General features: G+C 39.8%; 1 protein-coding gene and 1 long non-coding RNA gene across 5 annotated transcripts; one reads left to right on the top strand and one right to left on the bottom strand.

Annotated features, from left to right (window-relative positions):
- Positions 1–2,462: 2,462 nt before the first annotated feature.
- LOC104961603 (uncharacterized) lies at positions 2,463–6,625 on the bottom strand. Of its 2 annotated transcripts, XR_800113.1 has the most exons (4): positions 6,373–6,625; positions 5,277–5,359; positions 4,875–4,942; positions 2,463–4,614 (listed from the first exon to the last, which is right to left on the bottom strand). It is a non-coding gene; the product is annotated as an uncharacterized lncRNA (long non-coding RNA). The 2 variants fall into 2 exon arrangements; XR_800112.1 differs by having other exon boundaries at positions 4,875–5,359.
- A 5,297-nt stretch (positions 6,626–11,922) lies between these two features.
- Positions 11,923–18,916, top strand: LOC104961602 (ORM1-like protein 3). Of its 3 annotated transcripts, none has more exons than XM_010789928.1 (4): positions 11,923–12,197; positions 13,004–13,264; positions 13,813–13,964; positions 15,709–18,916. In XM_010789928.1, exons 2-4 carry the CDS (start codon positions 13,091–13,093, stop codon positions 15,842–15,844), a joined length of 462 nt encoding a protein of 153 aa, XP_010788230.1. In that variant the 5' UTR covers positions 11,923–12,197; positions 13,004–13,090; the 3' UTR covers positions 15,845–18,916. The 3 variants fall into 3 exon arrangements, with proteins under 3 accessions (XP_010788230.1, XP_010788227.1, XP_010788229.1); XM_010789925.1 differs by having other exon boundaries at positions 13,001–13,264; XM_010789927.1 differs by having other exon boundaries at positions 11,923–12,225; positions 13,001–13,264.
- The last annotated feature ends 341 nt before the right edge of the window (positions 18,917–19,257 follow it).

Raw genomic sequence — 19,257 nt, 5'->3', positions numbered from 1 at the left:
GGAGCTCCTATGAAGTCTGCACTGTTGCCAGTCGTGGTGGGGAGTCTTCTGCATTATACCAATAAAGATGGCTTTTCTATGCCTCGAGTCAAGATGTCATTGCGGTGCTGACAATGAGGCAGGTCTGTTTCCCATCATAAACATTGTCATGTGTTACAGCATCGCCAGAAATGTGCCGAGCTCAGCTCTGGGATTTGGACGACACTTGCTCTGCAGGAGCTATAGACGGTGTGCAGGGCCAGGGATGGATGGGGGGGGAATGTGACATTGGTCTAATTTATGAGCACAGGCAGAGGAATCAGTCTGCGGTCTACATCGGAGCAACATTGAAACCACGTTTCTCAGGTCGAGGCCACAAGTGCAACACAAACTGTCTGGAAAGTCAACAGCAATTAAAGGGATAGTTCGGATGTTTTTCTGGGGTTGGATGGGATACAATCCATTGATGGTGGCCACAGACAAGTGAACCAACATTGAAGGAAAGCAATGTACTTTATTGCTGTGGAGGGGAACAGCACCAACATATATATTACCTTTCTAAAGAAAACCCCACCACCAAAACATCTACTGTATACTGGTTTAACTTTACGCTCTATTTATATTTTCATCACTTTACCTTGCAGTGGGCACACTGCGCACCCCTACTGAGCTGGTTTCTACGGTTACCTGAGAAAAGGCCGTAACCAGGTCCGGCTCTTTCTCAGGCCTAATCAGCGTATTACCACAAAGAAGGACATGTGTTTGCCCCCCCCCACCACTCTACCCTCCCTACTCAATCCGACCAGCATGGCTGGACACAGGCAGCCAATAAAACCAGGATTAGGAGGGTATCTACACACACTGGGCTGTAGCGAAAAAGTTTCTGAACACGCCCAATCCCGCCCTGCTCCCTTCACAAACTTCTTTTCATTCTTCTCCGTCTCGTTCCCTCCATCTTTCACTTTATTTCACTTGCCTCCATGTTTATATCCTTCCTTTGCCTCTTCCTTTCAGAGCCCTCACCCTGTAAGCTCTTCACACAATAGGGCATCCAGAAATTACTCATTTTGCCAGAGCAGTTTGCAAATTCCCAATGCCTCTCCTATTATTCTCTGGATCCTGTGGGTTTTTTTTTTTTGCTGCTATGATAATGAAATGTGCTCCATCACAATGACAAAGCTGTTCATCTGTTTGGCTGCGTTTATGAGTTGCATTTATTTAAATGTACGCTCCTTTACATATTTTTGCATGAATTCCCGCTTCTCTTCACATGTGGCAAATTTAAATCTCCCATTCTAATTGCATGACCACGAACCAGATTTTCATTTGGCTCCATCTGTGAAGTAATTGCCTGATAAATTAATACCAGATAGTCATAATGACCCAGTGTGCTATGTGCTCCGTCTGCACAGGAAGTGCATCGTGTCTAATGTCATGATTTGTCTGGAGAGAATTTGGAAGTTATGCGGTAGCAGAGGGACTGCTGCCTCACCTCAGCATCCTCGCTAATGTGTCCTGGAAATGGGAGAGTGTTAGGGATAATATCAATGCCTTTGTCAGGACTTTTTAAGACGGGGGACAAAGAGGACAAGAGCTGTTCCCCCCCAAATAAACCTTTTTCATTAGAGCAGCAAACACTTCATCCCTGCGCTGTGTGAGGGAAGCTGTATGAGCCGCTCAGCGAGGTCCCACAGGGAAGAGCCTAAAACCCTCAGCGGTCTTCAGCCGGACACTGAGGCGGCCTAATTAAAGGGCACTTAAGCCCCACAATGTGCGCGGTGCAGGTTGGAGGTGGTGGGGGTCCCCGCCGAGAGGGACAGAATTCATGGCACTCGTAAACAAGGGAGTCCAGGACAGAGGGACAGAAGAGGGCTATGTGCCAGAGATTTTGTTCACACAAGATGAAGAGTCAACAGCCTTCCCCATCCCTCACCCCTCCTTAGCCATCCCCCCTAATAACCACCTTCTTCAGAGGAGCTGCGAACACAATGCCGTCCCACTCCCCTCCTCTTGCTCTCAATCACTGTTGGGACAATGAGGGGGACCCCCCCAACCCCAACCCACCACCATCCTTCTGCCCCTCCCCGACCCCCAAACAGACACTTCTTTTATTGAAATTCTTTGGTGTTCTAATCCTCAGCTTCCTCCAGGGGCAATAATGGACTCCCTGCGTCAGCCTTTTCCAGCGGGGCTATCATCCAAGCCTGCCTGGGTCACAAGTCCACTGTCCTATTGGAGAGGCCTGCCTGGCCCTGTCTCTGCTGTAGCATGCAGTGTATCTGCAGGCCTCACAAGCCCACATGCCCCTGAGCGTAAGGAGTCATTTGTTTCAATATCCTTAAAGATTTTTATATTTTCAAGCACTGCCCAATGATAGCTGGTAATCGTTCCCATAATCTGATGCCTTACTCTTTAGATTTACAGAACAAGTTGGATTGGGAACATTTCAAATTTTCTATGACAAAATAAAGAATGGCAATATTTAGTTAGATTATTTTTTTTAAATGTTTGGCATATACAATTTAAGAAAATAGTTTAAAATGTCCATGATAGTTTCTCAAAATCCAATGTGATGTCTATAAATTGATATGACAGTCCATACTCAGAGATATTTACTAAGATATGAGCATGATATAAAACAAAGAAAAGCAAGAAATCTAATCTGTATTAGTTTGTCAAAGATCTTTCTGTGTGTTGATTTGTCAGCTCACCATTGTCATGTGGAAAGTGCAGTTTATTTTGATAGTTAAACCAGATATCACTTTGTCTACCCTTTTTAATATAGAGGATGTTACCCTCCTGGACATAAATGGGATAAGACAACAGCAGCACAAGATATAGTGATCATAAAGTAGAATCTAATCCTCTTAATCATATTTTCAACAAAGACTGCACATTAACTTTAATATAAGGAGGTGTTGAATGAAGCCAGTACTGTGTATGGCACTCCATCAGAACTGAAGCATTCATTCCGCATTGCAACACATTAGGTTAAATATATTTGGTATGGTCTGATTTCGACCATTAACATTTATGTATTGATAATTGTGTCATTGTGAATGATGCTGAATTATCCTCATCCGATATGTATATAGAACAAACTGGCACATCTTAATCTTTGACCTTACAGTAATACATGCACTTATATAAATGTACAGGAAAGAAATAGAAAAGAGGAGAGTGAGCTTCACTGAACTATCATACGTTTGAAGTTGACTGCCCCACTGCTTGCGTCTAAGCCACTCACTGGAGGTGTTTGAGTTCAGACTCCAGGATGGCAGCAGCCATTAAAAGTGTGTAGATGCTGACATCTGCTGGTCACACAGTCAGGAGGTCAAGTACATGTCAAATAAATACCTTATAAACATGGAGCAATGATCTAGTTATGTGGCAAAACAACTAACGCTAAATAATAACAAATGTTTGACATTATTTACCAGAATGCAATATGATGTCTACAGAATGGCATACTTGTGGTTGCCAACAGTCAATAAAATGTATATATAAAAATCAGCATCTTTTAAATCTTTAATTCATCATCAAATAATTGTGATATGTTTGTTGTGGCAAATCGTTGCAATATTGCTTTATTTGCCACAACAAAGAACAAGCTGCTTCGAATTTTCGAAATATTTGTCATAAAGTAGGTTTTTTATGACTAATGCAAGCTTCATTCAAGTATAGTATATCATATCACTCTAAATAATCTTTTAGCACAAGAATATTATAAAGACTAAATGCTTTAAAATCATTAACCATTTTCTACAATGAATGGAAGACCAATAAAGCTGGCTCTTTTCAGGGGGATTCAACAAGTAAAAGGAATGTTACAAACTGAAATATTTACAATATAATACTCTTCTTAAGTATGAAATGCTTTTGGAGCAGTATTATAGCAACCAGTTCATCAAATTCAAAGAAAACAAAGATGAGTATGAAAGTCATGGTTCACGTGTTGGTTTTATTCCTCCCTAAAATGAATGCTTGTTAGGAACAGTATGTAGTAGATAATTAGATACAAGTGTATGGAATAGTCAGATATCCCTTCTAGTCTGAAGTCAAATAATGTTTCTTTGTCTAAGCCACTGATGCCAGAACAAAGTAGAACATGAAATGCATCTGATTATTAAAAGCTTTGATTACTGGCATGAGTCCTTCTAATGGAATCACATTGCTTCTGAAAGGCTTAGCCAGATGACCTGCAGGCATTAGCCAAAGCATCAAGAAATGTAGTCCATATCCAAACGCCTATTATATGTGTGGTTGTGTGAGAAATGAAGAACACTGCAGGACTTTGAAGCCTTGATTTTCTGGAAGCCAAAGTTTCTTACAGTAAAATGTGAAACCCACTCCTGTTGGCTGAGACTAAATATTTGTAAAGATAGGTGCTGTCTGACAAAACATACAAGCAACACTCTGTAAACCAAGGCATTTTTATTTAAAATGTTTTATTACAAATCATATTTATTCTCCTCAAAATTACACAAGTTATAGTTTATTGCAACCTTACAATATTTAAAATAATTACTACATAGCATCGTCATTTTATTCCAAAACTTAGAATCTCTTCTGTTCAGCCTCTTTCCTCGTCTCTTCACATGTCCTGTTCTTTAACCCTTTCTTCTCTCCTGAATTCTGTAACATAAAATAATAATAAAATCTCCAGAAAAAAATGAACAGATGAGTTATCCAACCACATTAATTTTAATAAAATATGAAATACATTGTTATTTGCTTTTTACATGGGAAAGACTGCCCTTCATATTGCCCTCCACCTCCTCTCCTCTCCCTCTCATTTTCTCCCTCTAAGAACTAAAATAATAATTAAAAACTTAAAAGTCGTACAGATGAACTCAATTCAACGAAACGTGGTGATAACATTAAATGATGTATACCTTTTTTTGTGAGAGGTCAAACTTAATTATTGCCTCCTCCCTTCCTCTCCTCAGTTCCTCTCAGGTCTCTAAAAGACAAAAGGAAAACATGTTAAAATCTTCAAATAACACGTGAACAGAACTTTGTGAAATCTAGTATCAGTATTTGACCTTCTTTACATGAGAAGTCATGCCTAGTTTTGCCCCTCCACCTCCTCTCCTACCCTCTCCTCTCTCTAAAAATAAAAACAAGTGATGTTAGAATCTTCAAAAATAACGTGTGAACAAGTGAACTGAACTTCCTGAAATCTAGAAACAAAAGATTGAATAACTTGGTTTTTACCTTCGTTGCATGTGAAGTTCTTTACAAACGTAAATAACTTTGTGAAATCTAGAAATGATATTGGATATCTTGATTATTACCATTTTGTTTGTGAGATGTCACTCTTAATTTTGCCTCCCTCCTCCTCTCCTCTTCGCTTCTTTCCTCCCCTCTTTGCTCCTCTCTGGAAAAACAACAACACATGCAAACACTGTTAAAAACAAGTAGTACTGATGAAAATGTTAAAATGATATTTACCTGTAATAATGAGAGGGTTCCCACATGCCCCTCTCTTATATTTTCTCTTCTCTTATTCCTCGTCTTCCCTTACTGTTTCTTCTCTACTCTTCTCTGCTGTGATCCTTTTCATCTCTCCTCCGTGCTCTTTAAACCTCTATTTCTGATTGAATAAACCTTTTATCCCATTTTACCACCCTTTCAATGTTTTTTTTTAATCATTTTTAAACACCTTGTTGCTGATCTTATAGTTTGTACCACTACAGTTACTCTCCCCCCCTCCCTTCCCCAGTGTGGCCCCTGCCCTGAGGCCCTTGTCTCTGCAGACTCTTCTTGGCTGGGGTGGCCCTCGACAGACATATGGACCGCTATGACATGGTGTCGCCATCCTTTTCCTTCTCTGCACAGGGGGGCTTCACTGAGGGGGTGAAACAAGTTGGAGGTTCACACTGTCCCCCCCAGATCCCCCCCACTCTGTGCAGACGCCCTTGCCTGACTGGCAACAAGTATTCTAACCAGAGCAGGGTCCTTACATCTGATACACTTTCCTTTAATTCAGTTCAATCCAATACTTACCGTTCACATTTCAAAATAGTTAATATCAAAGCAGTGCAATTTAAAAAAATATGAATTCATCAAATTTAAATATTTTTAGGTTCAAATCATTTCGACTGAATTGAGCTCAATTAAATGAGAAAATACTTACCCGATCAAATCATTTAAACAAAAACAAATTATTTTGTTAAGTATTCAATTCAATTTGAACAGCTTACATTTAGATAAATGTAATTCAATTTAATTGAAATCTATTAAAAATAATTCCAATTAACTCAAATCAATTCAATTTTAAGAAATACAATATAAACAAATGTTACTCTATTTAGCCGGGGGGAAAAAAAACATGTACAAATTAAGTGGAAGGACAGAAGCGCTTAGCAGCACCGTTACCTGCTGACATACCTGCAGCCTCAGCTCCTCTCTTGCGCCACCTGCTGCCCACCTGGCTCCTCTTCTTCATCAGAAGTCGGGCGCTCTTCATCCACTGCTGCTCCGGGACCTTCCTCACCGGCAGAGGCTCACGGGGGGGCTCGGGTCGGGGGGAGGAGCCGGACTGCTGCGGCCACTGGAGGACGATCCTGGTGGGATGAGCACACGGCACCAGAGACCAGCCCTCCTCTGGAACAGGTGGGGGGGGTCTGCAGGAGAGGACAGGGGAGGGGGAGCAAGAAAAGCAAGAGCAAGAAGAAAAGCGAGAGGAGGAGGAAGAGCTAGAGGACGAGGTAGAGGAGGAGGAAGAGCTAGAGCGAGAGGAAGAGCGAGAGGAGGAGGAGGAGGAGGAGTGGGAGGAAGAGCGAGAGGAAGAGCGAGAGGAGGAGGAGGAAGAGGAGTGGGAGGGGGAGGAGGAGTGGGAGGGAGAGTGGGAGGGAGAGGAGGAGTGGGAGGGAGAGCGAGAGGAAGAGCAAGAGGAAGAGGAAGAGCGCGAGGAGGAGCCAGGGTCAGACTTACATTCATCCACAGCGCCTCTCCTGCTCCCCCTGCTGCCAGCCTGGTCCCTCCTCTTCATCAGAAGCCTCAGGTTCTTCTTCCACTTCGGCTCAGGGGCGGGGCCAGCTGGGGGGCCACGGTGGGAGTCGGGGGAGGAGCTGCAGACCACCCTGAAGGGGGTGCGAGAAGGAGAAGTGTTAGATCCAGAGGCAGCTGTACCTGGGGAACCAGGTGAGGAGCCACTCTGGGAGGGGGGGGCTGGGGTCCTACGCAGGATGAGGCGGGGCCGGCTGGGGTCTGGCAGGAGGACCGCTGTCCACTTGTAGTGCCGGTCCATCTGAAGGTAAAAAATAAATACAACAATCAGACCATGCTCCACGTCATGACGACACACCAGCGAGGGTTACACAATAATCACTCATCACATACTGAACTAAAAGGAGGACAATGCAATAATACATTGTTCAAACAAGCGCTGCATAAAGTGAAACACGTGAGAGCATTTTACTGAAATATGAGCTAAAGAAAGGAAGCTTGCAAGAAACAGCCATGGCTGTAATGTGCAAACTTTTTAAAACATGTCTTGCCTTTACTTTTCTCAAGGACAATAAATCCATATGTGTTTATAGTAATTGTGTAAAATGTGTGATGTTAGGTTCTGGAAAGTGTTCGCCCTTCTTACCGTGGTTCTCAGTGGACTGAATGAAGCGGAGCCAGGTGAGTAGCCAAGTGCTGCTGGGATCCTGCGAAGGATGAGCTGTCCAATTGTTTGCTTGGACCAACTGAAGGTGATAAACACAACACATCAGGTTAATATACCATGGAGTGTTACACCAGAATCACTTCCACATATTGAATTCAAAGGATCAATATTGCAATGCCAAAACGTAAAGAACATGCACGAAAACTAAACACGAGCAAGAGTAAAGAGTGTTTGCAGTATAAAATAGTAGCAAAGTCCCAAATGGATGCATTTGTTTCACACTTTCTTTGCATTGCCTTACAAATGTTAACATATGTTGCTGGAACAAGGCATAAAGAAAGCAAACTGTGAAAAATATTCATGCTACAGGCTGAAAAAAGGACTAAAGAATGCACCAACTTTTGTCTCAATAAATCTGAATTTATGAGAACATATTTAGATGCACAACATGTTATTTCTAATCCTAGTTTGTAGTGCTATGTCTCAATACTTTTTTTACAGTGAGGTTTACATTAAGCAGGTTTATATAACTTTCACAGAGGCAAAATTACGCCACAATTTCTTCAACAATATGTTAATTTAAGCTCTCCTACTATGACAATAGCATGTAAATATAAATCTATTTCTGTTGCAGCTATTTCACTTAATCTACTCTGTAATGATCAAGAAACGAGGACAATCGTGAATATCAGTCATATATATTCAATAAAAAGGATAAAATAATGTTTTAACTTGTAAGCTTGTTTCAGTTATGGTTTGTAGCACTAAAAAGGTCAAATCAGTATACGTTAGCATGCTAACTTTTTCAACAGGTGAAACGGTTGGTCATTATTTTGTCACAACAGGATTATTACACTCTAATTTGATTAATTAACAATAAAAATAGAAGAAATTGTCAATATCTTCAGATATATCGGTGATTTTGTACGGGGTTTGGAGAGCGTCAGTTGTAAAATGCATTGAAAACAACATGGGTGAAAAAAGTGAATAAATTTCACATCTACCCCGAAAAACTTCCTGTACGTTTTGACAGTAGGGTTTAGGGAGAGGTCCGGAAGCAAAAAGTTCAGGTTGATGGGTTTGTTTTCAGAGAAATTGTCGAGTGAGAGCAGAAATGTTGAGTTTCTGACCGTCAGGAAGTTTGTGTTTGTTCAAACTAAGAGCATTAACCTGGAGAGCCTGCATAGCAACCATGGAACCCTCAAGTCTCGCTCAGAGCTCTCGTGAGGCCATGTCAACCTATATTGTTGTTACATTTAATTTAATATAACTACAATATAAATATCTAGCGTAGGAGCATCACATAAAATAACTCCTAGAACTAGATTTCGACTCATGGTCTCCTGATATAAAAGAAACTAAAGACAATGTGCACAAGCAAAGTTTAACAAATCTGAAAAATAATGCGACCTCGAACATGAATAAATGAGCCACTCAATGCTAAAAAAAAATGTTCGTTTGAATGAATATCACTAACCTTTATCCTTTAGTGTCCATGACAGCACCTGGGCCTCCTGTAATACAGTTTCCTCCAATGATACAGTTTGAGAAACACACTAGGCGATTTGGAGATTAAGTGAAAAAAAATAACACACTCTTATCTGCCGTATGTTGACTGGTCCGCATTTAGTCTTTCTTCATTTACATGTGAACATAGATTAGATCTACACGGTGAAAATAGTTTTTTTCCTTAGAATACACCTTTAAACACTTCAAAGTATCTAGTCTGTTCAAAGGGATAATCTTGAAAATATATTTTCTCTGCAGGTATTTTGAGTCCTTTTAAATCGTTATATTGTTTGTGCTTTGTACGAACTGTAAAAAAGTACAGAATATGTTAATATAACGTGATAAATGGCATGGGTAATTTTTAGGAAGTGAAGGCACTTATTTGTAGTGTAATGTCGCCCCCCTTTGGCGTCAGTGCGTTATTACTACTGTTTTTTTCTGCACTACACTTAACAGTTTAGTTTAGTTTAGTTTACTTTAAAATGTAGCTATCACTCTTTTTTTAATTTTACCTTTTATCCTATTTTTCAATTAGTTTAAAGATTTATTTCTTTTAGGTTTAACTAGAACGGATTCTTGTGTATATTAGCAGTGTACTGAAAGCAGTATAAAAGGAGAACAGAGTGCACTTGCGTTTATTTATCGTAAAATATGCATCATTATCATTACTTTTCAGACTGAAAATAATTATTCTGTATATATTTTTTAAATCCCTTTAATTGTCTCTCAATGATGAACATACTCAGGTGAAGTCTTGTTTATGTGTCATCTGAAGGCGTCATCATTTCCCCCCTACCTGAGGTCTGTTTTATCATGGGTTTGGCCTTTGTTCCTGTGCCAGCAATGATCTCACAGCACTGTCATCCATGGTTCGCATTAGTACAGAGCTCTAGGTTTACATAGCTATCACAGCTAGAGCACCCAAGGCTATGAGCATCAGAGAAAGTCCAAACCTGTTTCATGCCGCTCATCACAGAGGTACCCTTAAAAACAGTGGGTGTTAGGTAACATCGCATGCAGGTAGAACACAGCTGACCCCTTTGGCCTTGGGCTACTGTGAGCCTAAATTAGTATCACGGCTTATCTTAAGATCTATAACATCACACTGTTGGTCTTTGATTTTGGGACCAGAGCATCTGCCCGGCAGTCATACTTCATTGCCTCCAGCAGGTCTTCTCTCACCTAGGGTACATTAGTAGTCAAGAGCCTCCTTTTGTACTTTGCTATGAAGGGCTAACCGATGTCTGAGCCAGATGTTGTTAGAATTAAACAGAAATGTACTCAAAAAGTCAATTTGATTTAGATCTGAATAACCCTAACCTTGATTGGAATAAAGAGTAGTATGGCTGTTCAGTCAGTGGTTTGGCCCAGACCAAGACGTTTCAACATGTATTCAATGGATTGCCGTGACATTTAGTAAAGACATTCTTGTCTCTATCAGGATGACATCTATTTTCCTCTCGCGATGATATTAAACATGATTTTGGGTACGCACATCCAAACCAAAACATTCTAACAAAAGATCCACAAACTGTTTAAAGCCCTGGCAAGTTTATTTATTTAGTGTGTGACCATATACATGTGCGGCAAGAATTGTATGAGTGGTTGTGTATCGCTCTGTGTTTTTGGTGGAGGTCAGAGTAAAAAAAGACCATGCCCATTTTTCATTCCATGTCTGTTACTAGCTGGGGTGATTGAAGGTTTGATCGTTTTCAAGATTCAATGCAAGGCTTTATTGTCATATTCACAGTAGTTATAGTGTAGATATGGCAATGACAAACGTAACCTCCAACAATGCAACATGAATATATATATGGGACATAAAACAGATACAACCAATATAAATAGTGCAAGAAATAACAGAATAGAAATAAAATAGTGCAAGAGAATGTTGCAAGATGTGCAAGTAAATAAGTCCCTTTTGTGAGGGCAAAAAAAACAAACAACAATAAAAAGTTGGTCACAAAAAAAAGATGTGCAAGTAAATACAAATAAGATAGAATAATACAATTTTGCACTCTATTGCAATAAATTCATGTATGTTATTCATTAGGGACAATTCATTTGATAATAGGCAACATAAGGTATAGTTCATGATCATAAAACCACAATAGGCCTACATTACAAATATTCTGTAGATATACATTAAAATACACATTACACAATACATTCACACCATACACCAATATATCTAAGTGGCAATAAACAGCGCAATTTTTGAAAAATGGTTACAGCTGTCGTTTGTTATATTTATGTATACTATATATAGATAATGCAGAGAACAACTTTCTCTTTATATTACATATTATTTCTAACTGCACATGTTGCAATATGTACACATTTTTTATATATCAAAATATACATAAATTAGGACGAATACATGTTTTTTTATTATTATTTTTGCACACAAATAAGATCATAAGAGAGGTCATAGGCCACAGGCTGTTAAAACGAACATGTTTAACTAACAAGGAAATAAATAAGCTAACATCACAAGTACAAAGAATGTTTGGAAAATGCATGCCTATAAAAGGATTTTAAAGGATTTTTCACGAAACATACCCACAATTTAGTAAATGTTTCAAACGACTACTGTACAGCTTCTATTTTGTTCTCTATCAATTCCCAAGTGTAATTCATGCCCGTTTCCTCTGATCCCGCCTACGATGTGACGTCCAAAGGGGGAGTGTAACACGTTTCTTTTAAAAACGCATTATATCCAGATTGGCCAGCTCTGGCCACGTGATCTACAAAAACCAATCACTTCAGAATGCGAAGAGTAAAAAAACTCACCCTATATATGGGGCCGTGAAAGCGAATAGCGGTGACGTTACATCGTGAACTTTGCTGTGTTGTCACCAGCTGTTGTCTGGAAGACGAAGAGAAAAATTGGAAGTGTGTCTCCATTGATAGTGAGCCTCCACGAGCACACCCTCAGCGCTAAGCAGCAAGTTTGAAGCCGAAAGATGGTCGCCGGATGACTGATGAAAGCCCTGGAGCCTCGCTGGTCCCCCGGTTATAGAACCAGTTACATAACTGAAGGCATCGATAAGACAAAAACTGTGATAACGGACTAGTGCCAATACAGGTCAGAGTTGAAACCATTTTTCTCTGCTGTGAGTGCAATTATTTACTCACCTATAATTGAATTGATAAGAATATTTGAATCCCAGTATTGTTAGCTAGTCCACTTGTGGATCTGTTTAGCCACGTTATGGATAACTGTGTAGCCAGTTAGACTTTAGGCAACTCACAAGGCAGCATGCTGGATTGACCAACGCTTTCTACATTGTTTACTTTTGTCAATCAGTTGCTGTGGAACAGGCAGATACTGACTCCATAAGCAGTTTTTCTTCCATTTTTAGCTCACTCTTATCTAATTTTAGCCTTATTTGTGCTTTATTTCTATCTATTTATATGCACAAACAATTATGTCTTTTGATTGGCTGACATATGCCCGCTAAAATCTTCATATTGTGCTTTATTGCTGTATTCAGGGGCTTTGGGGATTCCATAAAAGAACATATACCATTTTGAAATTAATATTGTAACTATAATAACTTATTTTCAGGCTTAACAGTATTCAAAATATAGTAAACTATTCAATTGATGTTAAGTAAAGTACACTGACATTTTCACTGTTATATTTGTAATACATTTATGTATACCCCAGGAGGAATAGCTATTGTTATAAAAATAGATAGATATATTATTTATCTCTGAAGAGGGGAAGTTCTCTATAGCCTTCAGAGTTTTTAAATAAATGACAGTAGGCCATAAATGTTAACAGTATATACTATGCAATCACACTTAGATAATTGCCATAAATCTTAATAGCCCTGAAGATAATGACTTGAATAATCAGGAAACCTCTCTCTGTTTATCTTACAGTAGACAGATAGTCACGCCAGCTTGGGTCAAACTAAGACCGTTTGTACGATTATACGGTAGGTAGAGCGCTCTGAGTAGACAGACGCCATCATGAACGTGGGCACGGCGCACAGCGAGGTGAACCCCAACACCCGAGTGATGAACAGCAGAGGAATGTGGCTGACTTACATCCTGGGCATCGGCCTCCTGCACGTCATCATACTCAGCATTCCCTTCGCCAGCGTGCCCGTGGTCTGGACCCTCACCAACCTCATTCACAATCTGGTGAGTGGTTAAAGTTTCCCTGAACATCTGTCGAATGAGTCGGTTCAGAGGAGGACACAGACAGTGAAGCCTGGTGAAAGACTTGGGGAGTGTTGAGTCAGAGGGTTACACATCTCTGAACTAAGGAATCTAAGAAGAAAGAAACTTTTTATTTGCTGTGTCACTGCACTTAGTCAGGTTCTTGGTTAATAAATGGGTGCCAGAAATGTTATAACCAGTGTTTAATTAAAAGAGCTGAGGTATTAATCAGCCTTGCATCATATATTTTGATAACCTAAGACTCCTCTAGCCTTAAAGAGTACAATATTAACTTCAATGTGATCTTTGAGCACCAAAAGTGCCATCTAGTTCCATCAAGCTACTACAAGTAAGGAGGAAAATATATATTTTTGGATTTTGGGGAGAACCCACTTGTTGCTCCTGGACTTCCTGATGGCTTTGAGGTCAATTAATCAAGACTATTATAACAATATATCACCCAACATGTATCTGTTATTGATATGTAAAATGCCCTTTTTGTCTGACTATGTGTGCCTTGTCTGTTGCAGTGCATGTACCTGCTTCTCCACACGGTCAAAGGGACGCCGTTTGAGACCCCAGATCAGGGCAAGGCTCGCCTCCTCACATACTGGGAGCAGATGGACTATGGGGTGCAGTTCACTGCATCACGCAAGTTCCTCACCATCACACCTATTGTCCTGTAAGTTGCTCCACTGAACCCAATGCTAGGCCTTTAGTTGTGTGGGGCGCAGCTGATCATAAGGGATGGATCTGAGCTCGAAAAGAGAGTAGAGGAGGATTGTAACTTTTGGAGAACCAAAGCTTGGTATAGGTTAGCTGTCAACAGAAGAAGAGAGTTTAGATAGCCCAGCCAGAATAACTTGATCACTCACCGGCCTCCCATCCACAGGCACCAGTAGTTTGTGTGGATCTCTATATAAGTGGGTAATTTCCCCCCTGGGCCAACCCATGCTTTAATCAGTCTGCTACCAAATGATGCATATTTACCTATAACTCTGTGCAAAGTTGTACTATTTTGGGAAGCAGTAGCTATATCTGTAGGGAAACTGAGGGTTGCTGGTTCAATTCCGCAAATGGACCAAGTACAGAGTGTGGACTTGTACTTTTTAGAGGTGCCAGTTTAACTACTGGTAAAGGCAAGAGCAAGGCACCGGACCCCCACACTGCTCTCCAGGTGCTTTGCATATATACGAGACGGGTCTTCTGTTTCACTTCATTTTGACAATGAGTGAAACTGTACCTTTCCTTTCGAGTTGTCCTCCCCTTGCACCTCTTTTTTTGAATGATACTTGATAGCCCTGCTGGCCAAGCTCACAAATGGTTAAGGGTCTTAGTATTTGCAGCAGTCCTCTTTGCTGATGTCATGCTCTTTGCTTTCCTTATTAACTGACAGAGTTCAGTTTACAGGAAGCACTCTGGTTCCCTGGGGTTGAATTGCCGGCTCAGCTCAAACATTGTAGTGATGGCAGTTTTTGCAGGTGTACACTTTTTTTTCTAGTTACTTTCAAAGCCTCTTGTGTTGCAACCAGTGCCAGCAGCAGGAGACATGTGGTCAGGCTCGAGGCTCCAGATGGAAAAGAAAAACGTCTTCGAAAGTCTCTTGAGCCTTTATTACACGTCCTCACTTGACGAGCAGAGAACAGGGTTCCTCAATCTTAGCCGACAGAAAATCCTTAACTAGTGTGTACAGTTAATTCTAAAAATGTTGTTTACAACAGATCAGAGTAGTTTCTTATTGGCTTGTGTCTCACCAGGAACATCTGTTCTTCCTCTGCCAGCGTGTAGCTAAAATAAGGTCAGGGTTCATGCAGGAAGTGCTGGGAACTCACTATAGAAGCATATCTGAATGTTTGTCTCGTTCCATGTCTGTTGATTTGGTTGTTCTTCATTAAAGATGATTTTTATAGATTTGTAGATTAGCATTACATAATCACATTTGCATATTCAATTTCAATGAACTTGTGCTGCAATCCTGTTGTTCGGCGTGTTGAAACTGTGCTAAAGATGAATTTGTTTGCACTGTGAGAGCTCCGAGGTGATAAACATCTGTCCGCGATTGTCAGAGGACAAATAAGTGAAAGTGTTATTGCATACATAAAGACACACAAAGTAGGATTTTCTTTAAAACAACAATAATGTATAGACTGAGACTTATACTAAAATAATCTTTCTTAATAATAACTTATGACTCTCTTCTACTTCTCCAAACGTTGTGATTACCAACAGCAACCGCCAAATCCTTCTTATTGTAGTGATGTTTTGACAGCTTTCATTTTAATCTTTTAATTTGAGTTTTCCTTTAACTAAGATCTTGTTGTGTTCTTCAGCCTTGTTATCAAAATGACAAACCAGACATAAACACTGTTTATCTGTTTAACCCTCGTAATCATGACTTATTCCTCTCCTTTTTGCCTCTGATTTAGGTACATACTAACCAGCTTCTACACCAAGTACGATCGGGTCCATTTTGTGGTCAACACTGTTTCCTTGCTCACTGTCCTCATCCCAAAGCTGCCCCAGCTGCACGGCGTGAGGATCTTTGGGATTAATAAGTACTGACAAGGCTGAAGAGGACTCCTCCTTCCCCTAAAGTCCCCGTGGACTGCTGAGAGCACACAGAGTATCAGGCCTCGGATTTGGCTGCAGATCCACAAAGATCCGTGTCTCTCTGGCTCCAGACTCTGCTGAGCAGCACTCTAAATGAAGCCTAGTGGGGATACTTCCATGGTACCAAACCCCTGGAAAGAGACACAATATACTTTTCAGAGAAGGGAAAGTGTGCTGTTGTGATTGTTGGCAGACAATTTTCTTTTGAGGTACAGGTTTTTCTGAGACTCTTTGTAAAAAAGGGTGTATTGTGATCCTTTTTTTTTGCTGAAACTATGTCAGAGGCAGACGACAATGTAGAAACAATTTGATGTGCCATTTCACACCCACTGGCGCACTTAGGCTGTAATCAAAAAGTTATTTTGTAGGTAATGATACACTGCTGTATTTATTCAGCTGCACTCCAACAAGAAGCTTCCTTTTTCTTGAGGTTTCTGGCCTTAGAGGAGAGTAGCAATACTTTAAAGAAACACTAAGGAGGCGAGGCACGGGAAACCACAAGGTTTTATATTTAGCCCCTTGCTGTTCTGGGCCAAGAATGGGCGGTTATTACAACACTTATTTTTATCTGACCATTTCCATATTTGGTCTCCTCTTGTCCTGGTTTTCGTCACGGTAAGCCTCCCCCTGCAGAGACATCTGGCCTGAGTGCAGAAAGTATGCACAAGAGCATTCTTTTGATTCAACAAAATCCTGGAATTTAGGTTAAAGGATTATTATACTTAGTAGTACATAGTTACATGTACTCATACTTGTAATTAAAAGTCTCAGGACCCATGACATTAGCATGGGCCTGTGTGGCTGCATCTTAGTTTGTAATCCAGACTCAAAATACACACTGGGTTACCATTTTATGAGGTACGCCTGAACAATCAAATTCCTTAAAATAGTAGCTCCAGTAGATAAGTAAGGGGCAGAATGTTAGAAATCACTCAAAATGTAATCTCTTTTTTTGGGATCAAAGAGATTTCAGTTATACTGAAGTATGTGCTAAAGGGATTCTGAGTTATGTTACAAAGTTGTTGTTGTTGTTGTTGAGAGAATGTCTAAAAGGTAACATTTGACTGTTAATTTCAAATGTTTAGGAAACATTTTTATATAAAAAGTTGTACCATTTGCTAGTGTAATGCATGTGTAGCATCCATGAAGCATGTCATCATGGCAGTTCTTATCTTTAGTTAGTCGATTAGAATTTAACGTGAAGGGATAATATTAAATTGTTGGGAAAACTACAATTAGATTATTTAATGATAGCCAAAACTGTATAGACATAAAGAAAATGTTATATTAATTGTTAACTCTCCTACAAATGAAAAACAATTTTTTGTAGAATATTCCAAAATAGCTAAATATGTTCTTTTTGAATTGAAAATTCATTTTTGAATTATGTTTACAGATTTTAGCCCTAATATAAGGTGGACGACAAGTGCAAACGCGCTACACGGCCCAAAACATCTCCATTAGGGGAGAAACGCCCTGCATTTTCAATAACGCAAAAGCATTTATAAAACATTCCCCTACTTCACTACGTCACACTGCAAATACAAAATGCTAGAAGCTAAAAACCGACAGAAACTGGGACACTAAAAAGTGATGCACACAGCGGGGATCGGAGCACTTGTTGACATTTGGAGATTATAAAGTTAGAAATAAACGTTGCGCATGTTTCGTCAAGTTGGTGACGATGTTCCTTCGTTTGCATGTGTTATGGCACATTTGTGTTTGTTTTTGAAAGTGGGTTTCGCCTAATGGAAGTGTTTTTGGCCACTAACGCGTTTGCACCTGTTGGCCACAATACAAACAGTGTTGGCCTCACATCATTCTCCCAGTAGTAGTAAGAGCAGTAAGCAGCATGTTGATGTAACTGACAGTGGCAGCAGAAGTAGTAGAGGTGACAATACCAGTTTCAATTATTGCGATCCATGATGTTTAATATGAATTAGCGCTGAACTAGAAACAGTTCTATTCAGCTTTTTCTTTAAGCAAATTGATGTAATGAATTGGCATCATTTAGAATTGAGGCTTTGATCCAACCAAATGGGACCAAAGAATTGGAGTTGTAAATACTTATCTGCTGCAGCTGCCAGCATCATGATGTCTAGAAATGTTCACCATAAAGGGCTTTGCTTTAACGACATGCTTTCATATTTGATACTGCATTTTTCATGTTTTTCTTTTTTAGGACAGCTGTTTATTTAAAAAAAAGGTTGAATTGAATGTTAAATGTGAGACAGTGTCTTTGGTTTGTATCAGTGTTTTTGAAGGAAATGTCAATGTGATGCTCTGAAAGAGTGCTTGACCCAAAATACAGTATTTTTTAAATATCACCTTAAAATTCTTTATTGCTGCTTTTGTATTTTTTAGTGCCTGAGGTTGTATTTAAAGGAAATGGACGAGAAATGCTAGATTTATTAATATATCTGCCAAGAATGTTTGGTTTTATGTTCCGATTGTTTGTCAGCAGGATTTTGGGAGGTACAGTACAACCGGCCCGTTTTCTTGTTGGAAGAGCGTAGCATGGGCCAAGGAAGAGCTGATCTGAATCACAGGTGCGGAAAACTGTTGCACCGGCCTTGGCTGAGTGCCCGTCTAGGTTAGACACATCCACTTCTCTGCTTTGTTGGTTAATAGTTGGTGAAAGCCTGGACTTTGAAACCTGTAGGAGCCTCCTGCCTTTTTCTGTTTCCTTTATTAGTAAAAATCTTGAAGGTTCAGCATGAAATTGATAGATTTAAAGATCTGATGGGGCGCTGTTTATCTTAACTCCCAGGCTTTATCTAGAACATAGGGAAATTGAGTTGAAGCGTTTGTTTCTAAAAGTTAGGTCCTTTTTTAACATTACATCCAAGAATTAAGCTTTTATTGAGGCCGACTTTTAGTAATTTACCTAATAAAAGTAAAATCTTGTTCTTCAATTTCGCAAACAGTAATCGTGTGACAGAAATGTGCTTTTACAAAACAAAAAAAGGCATTCTTTTTTTAAGTGTGCACAATGAGACAGTCTTTCAATACTTCAGTAGACAAGGATAACATATATGACAAATGTTAGAAAACCTACATAGCTTAAACGTCGCTGCTTTTTACTCCCTGCCAATTCTAGCTGGTAGCAACTTCACATCTAAAATGTAATCCTTGGTCTTTATTTGGACATTGCAAGCTGAGCCTCTGTCTGTTACACAACACCGGGGGCTTGTTAAACATTGATTAAGTGAAAGTAATGATGAGTGAATATAACAGGGTATCGTGTTGTATCGCTGTGAAACGCATAGATCTGGAACCCCGACGTCTGTGCAGAGGTGTGTTTTTATTTGAGTTTTATAGTGAAAATGAGTGTCGGAGTGTAACAACATTTTTCTATTTCATAT

This window comes from Notothenia coriiceps, unplaced genomic scaffold, assembly GCF_000735185.1.
Source record: "Notothenia coriiceps isolate Sejong01 unplaced genomic scaffold, NC01 NC01_scaffold00033462, whole genome shotgun sequence".
Lineage (NCBI taxonomy): Eukaryota > Metazoa > Chordata > Actinopteri > Perciformes > Nototheniidae > Notothenia > Notothenia coriiceps.
The sequence above is the reverse complement of the archived record's forward strand: the minus strand, read 5'-3'. Positions and strand labels throughout refer to the sequence as shown.